The 14,708-nt window shown below is 47.6% G+C and overlaps 1 protein-coding gene across 1 annotated transcript in view; it reads right to left on the reverse strand.

Annotated features, from left to right (window-relative positions):
- Positions 1-318: 318 nt before the first annotated feature.
- CD8B (CD8b molecule) overlaps positions 319-14,708 on the reverse strand; it is a 23,068-nt gene continuing 8,678 nt past the window's right edge. Inside the window, exons 3-6 of the mRNA XM_017536651.2 lie at positions 11,496-11,585; positions 4,853-4,942; positions 2,450-2,486; positions 319-1,033 (exon numbers count right to left, since the gene is read on the reverse strand). Of these exons, the coding sequence (XP_017392140.1) occupies positions 1,021-1,033; positions 2,450-2,486; positions 4,853-4,942; positions 11,496-11,585 (230 nt within the window). The 3' untranslated portion in view covers positions 319-1,020. The remainder of the gene's footprint in view (positions 1,034-2,449; positions 2,487-4,852; positions 4,943-11,495; positions 11,586-14,708) is intronic.

Consider the following 14,708-nt stretch of genomic DNA (forward strand, 5'->3'; position numbering starts at 1 on the left):
CCCTGATGCCTCCTACCTTCTCTTTGGTGCCTGACTTGAGGCCAGGGATGCCTGGGGTTCAACCTGCCATAGAAACAAACAAGTTCATCTTGGGAGTGGGCCAGGGGATGGGCCCGAGGCACAGGCAGCCTGGCCCTGGGTGCCCTGGGTGCTTCCTAGCCTCTCTAGGACTCTCTACACCTACAACATTGGAGAAACGAAGATCTCGGGTGCAAAAGGAGGATGTATGAATTTTATCTTTGTGGTTTCTGTTCCACTGAGCATTGAAGTCTTTGCTGTAGATGGGCTTTTGCATGTTTATGTCACAGGAGCCATTTGTATCTTTAACCCGGGACTTTATTTGTACAACCAAGACATTTGTACTAAAAGAGCAGAAAGTGAATAAAGAACTAAGCCATGGAGAGTAGAAGTTGGAGCTGAGAAACCTCCTAGTGGACGATGAAGGGAACTCCTGTCCTCAAACCCGTAAGTTCCCAGCCCCAAAGGCAGCCCTCGGAGACTGACACGCTTCTGGGAACTGGACAGCTCCTCTCGAGAAGCCTCTTTCCCAACCTGGGCCTGGCCTCTCTGTCGGAAGGTTAGCCCCAGCCTGGGAAGACCAAGGGGAGCCAACCCAGCATCATCCCACTAAAGACCCAGGACCCAATGTCACTGCCCTGTCAGGGCAAAGCAACTTGCCAAGATGCGGGCTAAACGGCCACCACGAAAGGTCTCAGCCCAGGGAAAGTCCAGGAGCCAGAAGCGGCGGCATGGGTGACATTTCATCCTGGGTCCTCCAGCACGCTCTGTGAAGTGCCCTGGGGGCAAGGAAGCCTTCTCCCTTGCATTCTCAGTGACCCACGAACAAGTTGCTATCATGCATATCACACACAGGAAGGACTTGCAGCAGTGAAAAGCAGGCAGCTTCAGCAGCCAGTGAACTCTCCAGGGTCAAATGTGTCCCTTCTCCCATTTTTCCACATCACGCTTGTTGCTGACCAATGTCTTTTTGTAGCAGGACACCGGAACCGTATTCTCTTCTCATTTGTAAAACCTGAAAACAACAGCAAGTTGTGAAACCACTTATTTTCAGGCAAATGATATTGAATTTCCTGTAACAGAGATAAATGGCAGATGAGAATGCAGAGTTCTACTCCAAGTGGACGGGGGAGGGGGGGTTGTTAGTATGTTTTTTGTTAGTATGTTTCTAGGGCCCATCTTAGCCATTAAAAAGATTAAGGCTAAAAAACAAAACAAAACAAAACTTCAGCGCAAAGAACTGTAGCTTTGAATTGTGTTACTTCCTGTAGTACCTCTATGATAAGCTAAGAGAATCACACATTTACATCAAGGGGCCAGAAGAAATTAGCCTGTGGATGGGATGACTTTCTAAGGAGAGTTAGAGGCTGGGTAACATCTACCTCAAATCGCAACTCCGGTTTGTGAGCACTAGGGACTATTTTCTCCAGCCTGGATCATAATAGCAAACAGAGGTGGTTTTCAAACTTTTTTAAAGCCCCAAACCCTTTTGTTCAAATGACATGTTACAGGTAAGTGTAAGCCCAGACAATAGGGAGAGTACAGCTGTTTGAAATGAAGAGAGTCGGGGGCTTCAGGATCCCCCCATGACCACCCAGAGCCCCTTCCCTGCCTCAAGCTGATCCTGGGCTTGCAAAAGCATGAGGTCCTGCATCCAGCACCCCCCAAAAACTGGCGTCAGATCACTGGGGAGCAAGTTAAAATGAAGGGGTGAGGACAGACCACAGTTAGTACCCAGGAAGGGACTTTTTCTCCATGGAGGGACTTTTTCTCCATGAAAGGTCACCATGGGAGAGATTTTGAACAGAACTTTTTTTTGAGATGGAGTCTCGCTCTGTCATCCAGGCTGGAGTGCGGTGCTGCAATCTTGGTTCATTGCAACCTCCACCTCCCTGGTTCAAGTGATTCTCCTGTCTCAGCCTCCTGAGTCGCCAGAATTACAGGCGCTCACCACCACAAAGGGTTAATTTTTTTTGGTATTTTTAGTAGCAATGGGGTTTTATCATGTTGGGCAGGCTGGTCTGGTCTCGAACTCCTGATCTCAGATGATCCAACCGCCTCAGCCTCCCAAAGTGCTGGGAGTACAGGCGTGAGCTACCAGCCTTGAATGGAACTTTCTAGAGGTCTGGCCTGAGACAGCTACACTCAAGTTATTATCTCTTGGGTAGGGGGCACCTTCTAAATCCAACACACGAGGTGAAAATTGCACACAACCAAAATATCGTAGCTCACTGCAGCTTTGAACTCCGGGGCTCAAGTGATCTTCCTGCTTCAGCCTCCCAGCTGGGACTACAGGTGTATGCCACCACCCCAGGCTGAGTCTATGATCTTCTAAAGGCGAGTTCTGACTTTGGCTCCTTGCTGCAGTTGTAGGCTGCAAGCTGCAGCAGGGGCTGAGGAACCCAGGGCCACACCCAGGTCACATACTTACTGTTTCATAAAACGAAGCCGGGCTCTCCTCTGCTGGCCTGGAAGAGGAAAACAAGGGCGCCAGTCAGTGCGGGCTGTGGGTCACTGCGCTGAGCCCCAGAGGCCAAGGAAGATGGTCACAGGGGCAGCCGACACCTCAGCCTACCTCCCTGGTCCCAGATCCTGGCCCAAACACTTGACACATTTTAATCCTCTTAATGCTCACTGAGAACCTGAGTTGGATACTACTTTTAAGATCTCCATTTTATATACGGGGAAACTGAGATGCAGAGTGAGTGAGTTACTGGGTAACATGCCCAAAGTCATGCAGCTAGTAAGTGGGAAAGACAGAATTCAAACTCAGTTAATCAGCTGCAGAGTGTGTGTCCTTCAAAACACCTGCTTGCCCTTCACAGCAGGTCAGTCGTGCAAGGTCCCACAGCCAGCAGTCTCAGGCTAGGGCAACTGCGTTCAGAGGGTGAGCAAGATTTCCCACTGGGAGGTGGGAAGAAAACAGAAGCATATCTATTTACAGTTGTATCTCAGCCTTTATTACTTTTGATTTTTATTTACTTTTGAGGAATGGGGTCTTACTGTGTTGTCTAGGCTAGACTTGAACTCCTGGACACTAGTGATCCTCCCTCCTCAGCCTCTCGACTACAGGCACATGCCACTACACCCAGCTTACTTTTTATTTTTGAAGCACATTTAATAACATACAGAAAATATTAAATAAGTAAATACAGCCAACTGCTGCATTTACTTTATATATTCAAATAGCTGTATTCACTTATTTAATATTTTATATATGTTATTATATGTGCTTCAAATTATTTTACCAGTGAGGTCCTTCCTTGATCAAAAGAGTTTGCAGGCCACGTACAGTGGCTCATGCCTGTAATCCCAGCACTTTGGGAGGCCGAGGTGGGTGGATCATGAGGTCAGGAGTTTGAGATCAGCCTGACCAACATAGTGAAACCCTGTCTCTAATAAAAATACAAAAAATTAGCTGGGTGTGGTGGTGGGCACCTGTAATCCCAGCTACTTGGCAGGCTGAGGCAGGAGAATCACTTAAACCCGGGAGGTGGGGGTTGCAGTGAGCCGAGATCGTGCCACTGCACTCCAGCCTAGGTGACAGAGCAAAACTCTGTCTCAAAAAAAAAAAAAAAGAAAAAGAAAAAAGAAAAAAAGAGTTTGCAAACCACTGAAATTTTGGGGGTTCTTAGAGTGGGGTACATGAACCCCTTTGTGGGGAACAATTTTAGGCAAAAGTATGCACATGGGTACATTTCCGTGGGAAGAGGTCCATAATTTTCTTTTTTTCTTTTCTTTTTTTGAGACAGAGTTTCACTCTTATTGCCCAGGATGGAGTTCAATGGCACGGTCTCGGCTCACTGCAACTTCCTCATCCCGGGTTCAAGTGATTCTTCTGCCTCAGCCACCTGAATAACTGGGATTACAGGCATGTGCCACCATGATCAGCTAATTTTGCATTTTTAGTAGAGATAGGATTTCTCCATGTTGGTCAGGCTGGTCTTGAACTCCCGACCTCAGGTGATCTGCCTGCCTTGGCCTCCCAAAGTGTTGGGATTACAGGTGTGAGCCACTGCCCGGCAAAGGTCCATAATTTTCATTGTATATTCAAAGGGATCTGTGACCTATAAAAGTAAAGAGCTGCTGATGTAGTTCATGCCCCTGCTGTCCTGCCTGCCCATTTTATAGAAGTTCAGAAAGGGGAAGGGGCTTGCTAGAGGTGGTGCAGGTGAGCAGAAGAACCGGGGCAAAATCTGGGCTCTAGGTTCTTGGTCAGCCATGCGGAGCTCCCCTCCGGCTCCCTGTCTTTCTTGTGAACCCAATGCTGTGTAGAGCCTGGGGTGGGGGCCATAGAAGGAGACAGTCCCATCTCTGGGGTGGCTGGGAGCAGCAGTCATTTCTGAGTTTCCTACAGCCTCATCAATATTGGTGGTGGGAAGAGGATTTCTAGCTTCTAGGAACACAACACAAACCCCATAGGCAATCTCTTCCGGGTATTGGAGTTTGATCTTAACTGCTCACCTGAGTTCCCACTTACTGACACATGCCATGTGCCAGGCACTTGGGGCAGGAATTTACAAACAGCAACTTTGGGAGGTAGTTAATGTCCTACTGCCATCTGAGGCAGCTGAGGCTTAGAGAGACCAGGGCACTGGATCAGGAAACAGCCATGTTGCATTCAAACCTAGGTTTGTCTGACTCCAAGGACAGGGTGGTCTTTGGCTTTGGCTGCATAGCCCCAGGCCAAGAACTACCTCGGGAAATACAATCAGTTCTCTGGGGCAAATTCCCACCAGGCTGCCACCTGCTCTGCTTCCCTAGAGAAGAAAATATCCCAGGGACACTTCAAACAGCAAACAGGAACACCCCGATGACCGAGAAGACAACTCACAGTACAGGTGGATGGCCACTCCCAGGGACACCAGCAGAACCAGGATGCCAGCCACCAGCAGGCTGAGGGTGATGGGGCTACAAAGTGGGCCTGGAAAAAAACATGTGACATGTGTTCAATACTGAACATTTTTTTGCATGAGACACGTAGAAAAATACAAGGAGGGAAAAATCAACTGGAAGCCCCACCTCCCAGAGAATACCACCATTTGCATTTTGATGTAATGTATTTTTCCTCAAGTCTTTTTTTTTTTTCTTTTTTTGAGACAGAGTCTCGCTCTGTCACCCAGGCTGGAGTGCAGTGGCGTGTTCTCGGCTCGCTGCAACCTCTGTCTCCCGGCTTCAAGCAATTCTCGTCCTTGGCCTCCTGGGTAGCTGGGATACAGGTGTGTGCCACTGTGCCCGGATAATTTTTGTATTTTTAGTAGAGACAGGGGTTTTACCATGTTGGCCAGGCTGGTCTCAAACTCCTGGCCTCAAGTGATCCACCCGCCTCAGCCTCACAAAGTGCTGGGATTACAGGCGTGAGCCACTGTGCACGGGTCTAGTCTTTGTATGCACTTTAAATATCTTTGAGATTTTTTTTTTTTTTTTAATAAGACAGGGTTTCTCCGTGTTGGTCAGGCTGGTCTTGAACTCCCGACCTCAGGTGATCTGCTCACCTTGGCCTCCAAAGTGCTTGGATTACAGGCTTGAGCCACCATGCCTGACCAAGATCATTTTATATATAAAATGTCATGTCCTACATCCATATTTTTAAGAAGTAGACAATTTTCATGCCTGGTAATGAGACTTTTACTATTTATTTTAAGAACTTTTAATTTCACAAGAAATAGCTGAATATATTTTCATTCTAAGAGATTTAAATATAGGATTAGAGTGCTCGCTGACATCTTTGCTCCTTCAAAGAATTAATCACCATTGATAATTTAGTAACTTTCTCTTTGCATGCCTATGTAATTTTTATAGATTATATTATACTTTTTGTTTGTTTGTTTTGTTTTTCAGATAGAGTCTCACTCTGTCACCCAGGCTGGAATGCAGTGGTGTGATCTTGGCTCACTGCAACCTCTACCTCCTGGGTTCAAGCAATTCTCCTGCCTCAGCCTCCTGAGTATCTAGGATTACAGGCGCCCACCATCATGCCTGGTTAATTTTTGTATTTTTAGTAGAGACAGGGTTTCCCCACGTTGGCCAGGCTGGCCTTGATCTCCTGACCTCATGATCAGCTTGCCTCGGCCTCCCAAAGTGTTGGGATTATAGGCGTGAGCCACTACACCTGGCCTTAGATACGTATAGTTTTAAAAAACATATACAGCGGGTTATACTGTACAAATTGTTCTTTCGTACCTTCACTTTTTCAACGTGCCTTTATTCCTTCACTTAACCAATATGTTCTTTTTTGCAGCAGAGTAACATCTGACAGTATGAATGTGCCGTGAGTTACGGTCATCAATGGGCATTTTGATTGTTTCCTGTGTTTTACTTTTACAAATAACTCTGCAGAAAACATTCTGTATATTTCCTTACAAAGGTGAATTCCTGAGGCAAATACTGAGAACAGGAACTACTAAAACCATAGACTTTGTCCACTTTAAGTTGTGACAAATTCTGTCAAATGCCTTCCGAAAAGGTGGCACTGATTTCCGTCCCCACCCACCAATAGTGCACCCTGCTGACACTTGATACCATGAAAGTGTTTTAGTGTTTGCCAGTCAATCGGGGGAAAATGCTATTTCACTTAAATTCCCTAATTACTTATGAGCTTTGGCCTATTTTTATATATTGGCCACTTGTATGATTTTTCTTCTACGTGTTGACTATCTGTTCCTTTGTCCAGTTAGTGTGCTATTTAAACAGCAGACTTTACACTATCAATGCCCCAAATTATTCTCTGACACACTTCAGGCCCCTGTGACTGGTCCCTTGAGTAGCTGAGGGGCAGAGCCAGAGTCCACGGGTGATAGGGCAAGGCTGCAAATTTGGGCTTGAGGTTCAGAAAATCGAAAAGCATTCTGGATGTCAAGGAATGGAGAGAATTTTTACTGAATACATATGTGCTAAGTACATACTAAATGCAAACTTCCATCTTGTGAGGAAGAAAGATATTGCCATTTTATTTATTTATTTATTTATTTATTTGAGATGGAGTTTTGCTCTTGTTACCCAGGCTGGAGTGCAATGGTGAGATCTGGGCTCACTGCAACCTCCACCTCCTGGGTTCAAGTGATTCTCCTGCCTCAGCCTCCCTAGTAGCTAGGATTACAGGCGCCTGCCACCATGCCCAGCTAATTTTTGTATTTTTAGTAGAGACAGGGTTTCCCCATGTTGGCCAAGCTGGTCTCAAACTCCTGATCTTACATAATCTGCCTGCTTCGGCCTCCCAAAGTGCTGGGACTACAGGCATGAGCCACCATGCTCGGCTTGCCATTATTTTTCTCTCATTTCATAGTTCAAAAAAAAAACACACATAAGATTAAAAGAGATTAAATTATATGCCCAAGGTCACCCAGCTACTAAAAGGCAGGACCAGGGTGTGGACACAGATCCTCTGAGTTCCAAGCCCCTGCAGGTCCCACCTCAGCTGCATGAGGGCATGAGCGGTATGGAAGGGAAGGGAGCAGGCTGCTACGTGGGAGGGAGCTCACTGTCACTGGAGGGGAACAAGCCAAGACTGGATGGCTGGGGTGTGGAGAAGATTCACATACTGGGTGGGAGGCTGGATGAGCAGCCCTTCTGAGATGCTGAGGGCATCTGTTGGGCTCAATCTCACCTCCTATTTGTTCTCCCAACCTGAATGAACCTCAAAACATGGTGCTAAGTGAAAGAAGCCAAGCCTAAAAGACCCCATGGTGTACGATTCCACTTCTGTGAAATGTCCCAGAGAGGCCAATCTACAGAGGCAGAAGATAGATTAGTGGCTGCACAGGGAATCTTACTGGGGTGATGGAAACCTTCTAAAACTAGATTACGGTACTGATTGCACAACTCAGTAAATTTACCCAAAATCATTAAGTTTGTATGCTTAAAATGGGTGAACTTTGTGGCATGCAAATTATATTTCAACTAAATTTTTAAAAACTGTAATGGAGGTGGGTGCAGGTTGCAGGGACGTACAGGGCAGCAGGGCTCCCTCCTGAGGAGAGGTCATGGTTAAGAACACTGTGGAGGCCAGGTGCGGTGGCTCACGCCTGTAATCCCAGCACTTTGGGAGGCCAAGGCGGGTGGATCACCAGGTCAAGAGATCGAGACCATCCTGGTCAACAAGGTGAAACCCCGTCTCTACTAAAAATATAAAAATTATCTGGGCATGGTGGTGCGCGCCTGTAGTCCCAGCTACTCGGGAGGCTGAGGCAGGAGAATTGCCTGAACCCAGGAGGCAGAGGTTGCAGTGAGCCGAGATCGTGCCATTGCACTCCAGCCTGGGTAACAGCGAAACTCCGTCTCCAAAAAAAAAAAAAAAGAACACGGTGGAGGCCAGCAATATAGCTACAGGTCTCCTCTGAAGCAGTGTCTCCCATCCAAAATGTTGCTCTCCAGGAAAAGCTGCTGCCACAAATAACGTGCTTGGGTAAGGGACCATTGGCCAGAGGCACACCAGCGACACCCCCAGCCCAGCCTTCCTTATCGTGCTATCTCCTGAGCTCTGGATCGCAGCAACCTGCTTCCGAGTCAGTGGTTTAGAAATTGTCCCCCAGCACTTAAGGGTGTTGTGTCAGGAACAGCCCTAAGCCCGAGGGGCAGCCCCTTCTCAGTGGCCCCATCATTCATGATAACAGGCTCTGAGGTCTGTGTGGATGCCCCACAAACTCTGAGTGCCTGCTGTATGATTGCATCTCATTTAATCCTGTGTCCCCTTTAGTTGGGTAAGCACCATCATTTTACAGATGAGGAAACTGAGTTTAGAGAGGCTGAATCACCTATTCAATGTCTCATGGTACAGGCAGTGGTAGACAGAGATTCAGACCTAGGCCTGACTGACTTGCCACTAGACTACACTGACCCAGGGCTGGTCTCCTCAGAACAACCTCCACCCACTTTCCTCACACCCATTCCCAGCCCCAAGCCACTTGGCCACCTTCACACACATCCAGGTTATTCTTAATAACCTGTTAATGTTTGGTTTGCATTTTGCCTTGGGATTTTACTGAGAGTTGGTATAAGAAATGATGCAAGAGGCGGGGTACCGTGGCTCATATCTGTAATCCTAGCACTTTGGGAGGCTGAGGTGGGTGGATCACCTGAGGTCAGGAATTCAAGACCAGCCTGGCTAACGTGGTGAAACCCCATTTCCACTAAAAATAAAAAAATTAGCTGGGCATGGTGGCGGGCGCCTGTAATCCCAGCTACTCGGGAGGCTGAGGCAGGAAAATCACTTGAACCCAGGAGGTAGAGGTTGCAGTGGGCCAAGATCATGCCACTGTATTCCAGCCTGGGAAACAGAGAGAGACTCTGTCTGAAAAAAAAAAAAAAGAAAGAAAGAAAGAAAGAAATGATTCAAGAAATCTGAAGACCTTTGTTTTCCTCATGAGTTATAAAAGTACAACTGAGTTTGCCGTCAGTCAGCGGTCCTTACATGAAGATGAACAGAGCGGATTGTGCCTAGAGTTTAGCACTAGGATGAAGGTTTCTTCGTGTGGTGCCAGGTTGTTTCTTTCTATCAGCAGGGCTGGGGTGCCATACAACTTGGGGTCTTCCCTTTGTTTAAACTGATGTTGCTGGGTTCTCCAGAGCTGCAGCACACAGCCAGTGTTTGCACCCTTATCTCATTGGCCCTATTGTATTTGCACTTTATATCCTTTTTATTGTAGCCTGCCTGATATCCTTTAGGTGAAGGGGTTAGGGCATGGGACTTTGTAAAACAAGGTCACTCTTAAGCTTTGTAAGACTTTACCCTTCTGTGTGCTGGTTCCGATTTTCCTTTACTGTGACCTCATGTGGCAGCAGCTTCCCACCCAGGTCTCCAGATCCTATTTGGTACCCTCCTCGATGCTTTCTGGTAGTTAAAATATTTAACACAAAGCAAACCGAGCACACGAGGCAGCGCTCGTGGAACTGCTTGTGGTTTGTTCTCTGGGTAGCAGCAGATGGTACTTTCTGTTTGTCACCAGTGACTTTTGCTGTGCTGAGAGCAGTATTTTTCCAGAAACACATTTGGACTGATGGGTTTAAGGAAAGAAAGTGTGTGTGTTGGGAGGGGTCGGGGGGCATGTGTGTCTGTGTGTGTGTGTGTGTGTGTGTGTGTGTGTGTGTGTACATTCCAGCCGAGGTGTCTGGCGTAGGATAGAGAAGCAAAAGCGCAACCCCTCACTGCTAAATCTGACAGACTTAAAAAATTAATTAATTAATTAATTTTAAAAAAAGAGAAGCAAATGCGTTCATTTGCAAACAAACATGCATTCATTAACAAGCACATACTGTGTACCAGGTCCTCTGTTAGGTAGTAAAACTGGTAGCTTTTTTTTTTTGAGACAGGGTCTGGCTCTGTCACCCAGGCTGGAGTGCAGTGGCAGGATCTCAGCTCACTTCAATCTCCATCTCCCAGGCTCCAGGCATCTGCCTCAGCCTCCTGAGTAGCTGGGACTGCAGGCTTGTGCCACCACGCCCAGCTAATTTTTTTATATCTTCATAGAGACAGAGTTTCACCATGTTGCCCAGGCTGGTCTCTAACTCCTGTCTTCACGGCAATCCACCTGTCTTGGCCTCCCAAAATGCAGGGATTACAGGTGTGAGCCACCACGTCTGGCCAAAACCGGAAACATTTAAAGTGCTGGTCCTTTGAGTGGATTTTTTGTTTGTTAATAGCTTTATTGAGTTATAATTTACATATAATGTCCCCCTGTTTAAAGTGTACAATGTCATGATTTTTAGTGCATTCATGAAGTTGTGCAACCATTACCATAATGTAATTTTATTTTTATTTTTTTACTTTTATTTTTTATTTTTTTGAGAAGGGGTTTCACCATGTTGGTCAGACTGGTCTTAAACTCCTGACCTCAGGTAATCCACCCGCCTTGGCCTCCCAAAGTGCTGGGATTATAGGCGTGAGCTACCACGCCCAGCCACCATAATGTAATTTTAAACGTTTGAATTCCCTTAAAAAGAAAACATATACCCATTAGGAATCACTCCCCATTTATTTCCCAAGCCCCTAGCCTTAGGCAGCCACCAATCTACTTTCTGTCTCTACAGAGGGTCATATGCTGGACATTCTGTCATCATGGAATCATATAATATACAGGTTTTTGTGACTGGCTTCTTTTACTTTACTCTTTAATATGGCCAAATAATATTCCATGGTAATAAATATACCACACTTTGTTAATCTACTCATTATCTGGTGGATGTTTGGGTAGTTTCCACTTTGGGCTACTATGAATAACGAAGCTGTGGACATTTGTGTGCAGGTGTGTGGGTGGACATCTCCGCCATTAAGCTTTGTCTAGTGACACGTTACAAGTCTGTCTCCCACGAGACTGTGAACTGCTGTCACACTCAGTGTCCTTTCTGACCCTAGCTCGGGCCGGGGAGATAGACCCTAGTGTCCACATTTGGCAAGTACCTGGGGAAGGAAGGAGGGGAGGGAGGGAAGGCAGGAGGATGTCTGCCTTGCTTCTGAGGGTGCGGAGGGTTAGGAAACTCACCCTTCCGGATCGCTGGACTGGGTAACCGGCACACTGTCTTCTTGGGGGTGGACTTCTTGGTGGGCTGGGCAGTGGTAGGAAGTATATCAACTACAGAAAGAAAGCAAGACACACATCTTAGCCAGGCCAACACCAATTGGATTCAGAGACAAAACTCTGTCTTATGGCTGGGAGCGGTGGCTCATGCCTGGATTTCCAACACTTCCAGAGGCCAAGGCAGGAGATCACTTGAGCCTAGGAAGTTAAGACCAGCCTGGGCAACCTGGCGAAACTGCCTGTCTACAAAAAATAAAAACATTCAGCCAGGTGTGGTGGCATATGCCTGCAGTCCCAGCTACCCAGGAGGCTGAGGTGGGAGGATTACCTGAGCCCAGGAGGTCAAGGCTGAAGTGAGCTGTGATCGTGCAACTGCACTCCAGCCTGGGCAACAGAGCAAGAACCTGTCTCAAGGACAAATGAGAGAACAAACAAACAAAATTTGTCTTACATCCAAGTACTGAAGTCCTTATGACTGTTCCCCAGGCTGCCACAGGGCTTCAAGGTCACAGAGCAATAGCATGTTTGATTTGCTTTCTCAATTCTCAGATGTTGAGAAATGGGTGGGGGCCTGGGGATGAGGTTCAGCTTGGTGTCCTGGAGAGAGGAAGGCTCTGGGGCCACACAGACCTGAGCAGAGCCTACACCCCTGATTTTCTTTTCTTTTTTCTTTGAGACAGTGTCTCGTTCTGTAGCCAAGGCTGGAGTACACTGGCATGATCTTGGCTCACTGCAGCCTCCGCCTCCTGGGTTCAAGCAATTCTCCTGCTTCAGTCTCCAAAGTAGCTGGGATTACAGGTGTGTGCCACCTCACCTGGCGAATTTTTTGTATTTTTAGTAGAGACAGGGTTTCACCATGTTGGCCAGGCTGGTCTTGAACTCCTGACCACAGTTAATCCACCTACCTCAGCCTCCCAAAGTGCTAGGATTACAGACGTAAGCCACCGTGCCTGGCCAACTTACACCCCTGCTTAACCACTATGTGACTTGGGACAAGTCATAGCACTTTTCTCTGCCTCAATTTTCCCATCTGCTGAAATAAAGATAACTGCCACCTCCTTCTTGGGATTATCATGAGAATTAAAGGGACAGTGTGTCCAAAAAATGGTTCAGTAGACGTGGTTCCACCTGGATGAAGACCTTGAGCCCCAGGGCTAGATCATCTAGCCCTTGGCACAACCAGCCCCTCCACCCAACTTGGCAATCCCTAAGTACATGGAGGAAGCTCATGGAAGGGAGGGGTGCCGTTTTCTGCATGTATAGTACCATGCAGGTGTCATATTTGGGGGTTTGTTTTCCTTCTCAGGTGGCCCAAAAAATATATATATAATATCAGAGCTAGGGGAACCTCAGTCTCAAACTTTAATTTCAAAGTTGAATGCCAGAGTTGAAATTTCAAAGGTGAATGCCGGAGAAGAGCTGTCCCTGCTGCCCCAAGTAGTGAGGGCTGTGTTGGGACCCCACACCCATGTCCTGACTCGTGGGTGGGTCACTCCTCACCTTCATTCTAACCCAGTGAACCCTGCTGAAGTGTTGGGAGGGGGCCAGCACCCAGAGCAAAGCAAGACACCTGTGGCTTTGACGTCTGCTGGTGATGAGGGGGCACTGCCAGCCACAGAGTCCAACCCTTGCCTTTGTGGATTGAGGAAAAAGATCTCCCTGCACTGATTTTCTGCTAAATGGTAAGAGATGGACTAAGGGGACACCATCAACTTAAGTTCTAGAGTCAGGGGAACAGGAAAAAAAAGAAATAAAAGAAATACTAAGGCCGGGTGCAGTGGCTTACACCTGTAATATCAGCACTTTGGGAGGCCGAGGCAGGCGAATCACCTGAAGTCAAGAGACTAAGACCAGCCTGGCCAATATGGCGAAACCCTGTCACTACTAAAAACACAAAAATTAGCTGGGCATGGTGGTGCGTCCCTGTAATCCCAGCTACTTGGGAGGCTGAGGCAGGAGAGTTGCTTGAACCCGGGAGGCGGAGGTTGCAGTGAGCTGAGATTGTGCCACTGCACTCCAGCCTGGGCAACAGAGTGACTCTGCCTGAGAAAAAAGAGGGGGTGGAGACAGGCAGGGGCAGCCCGCAGATCAGTCATTTTTGGGCTGGCATCTTCTGTGTAAAAGTAGACATTTTAGTCCCTCACCTCTCTGAGCATCACCTCTCTGGAAAGCAGAGAGAACACGATCTGTGTGTCTGCTTCAAGATGCTAATGGGAAGGAGCAACCAGAATGAACGTGCACGAAGCTCCAGCCATGTGCGGGGAGCAGTGCTGAGCCCTTCAGCATAAGTTTACTGAACACAACAACTTTTGGGGCAGGCACTGTTGTCCCCATTTTATCCAGGAGGAAGCCTAGGCTCAGAGAGCTGAAATCACGTGCCCAAACTTAGCCATTGGCTGCAGAGCCAGGATCTGCACCAAAAGGCCTTGATTCTAGGACCTGTGCTTCTCGTTCTGCCATACTACCTCACGTGCAAAGGTTTTCCAACAAAAAGTTGAACACTTTAAGTCCATCCAAGGCCCTCGGTCATCAGAGTGCCGAGGCCAACTATTGTAGGAGGAAAACTGTCATCAGTAGGGTCCTGGAGAGCATGCAGGGAGCCTGGCCCTCTGCTGGGTGTGTTACCTCCTTCAATCCTCATGGCCCTAGAAGTAGTTCTGTTTGACTTATTTTCTACTCCAGGAAGCGGGGACGCTCTACTCTCTCAGCTGGTCTGTGGTCAGCCTAGAGGGAAGCCAGCTCTTTGGGCCCTCAGTGCCTTGGCTAGACACCACAGCCTGGGTCTGGTGGGGGACTCAGGTGGGAGACTGTTCTGCTTTAATTTCTTCTTGCCTAGAGCCAGGTCCCCTGGATTCCTCTTGAACCCCCAGTTTAATCTCTCCCTGTCTGTACTTAAATGGAACAAAACTAGGCTGGGCGAAATGGCTCACGCCTGTAATCCTAGCACTTTGGGAGGCTAAGGCAGGCGTATCACAAGGTCAGGAGATTGAGACCATCCTGGCTAATACAGTGAAACCCTGTCTCCACTAAAACTACAAAAAATTAGCCGGGCATGGTGGCACATGCCTGTAGTCCCAGCTACTCGGGAGGCTGAGGCAGGAGAATCACTTGAACCTGGGAGGTGGAGATTGAAGTGAGCCAAAATTGCGCCACTGCACTCCGGCCTGGGCAACAGAG

Source organism: Cebus imitator, unplaced genomic scaffold (genome assembly GCF_001604975.1).
Source record: "Cebus imitator isolate Cc_AM_T3 unplaced genomic scaffold, Cebus_imitator-1.0 Scaffold99, whole genome shotgun sequence".
Classification (NCBI taxonomy): domain Eukaryota; kingdom Metazoa; phylum Chordata; class Mammalia; order Primates; family Cebidae; genus Cebus; species Cebus imitator.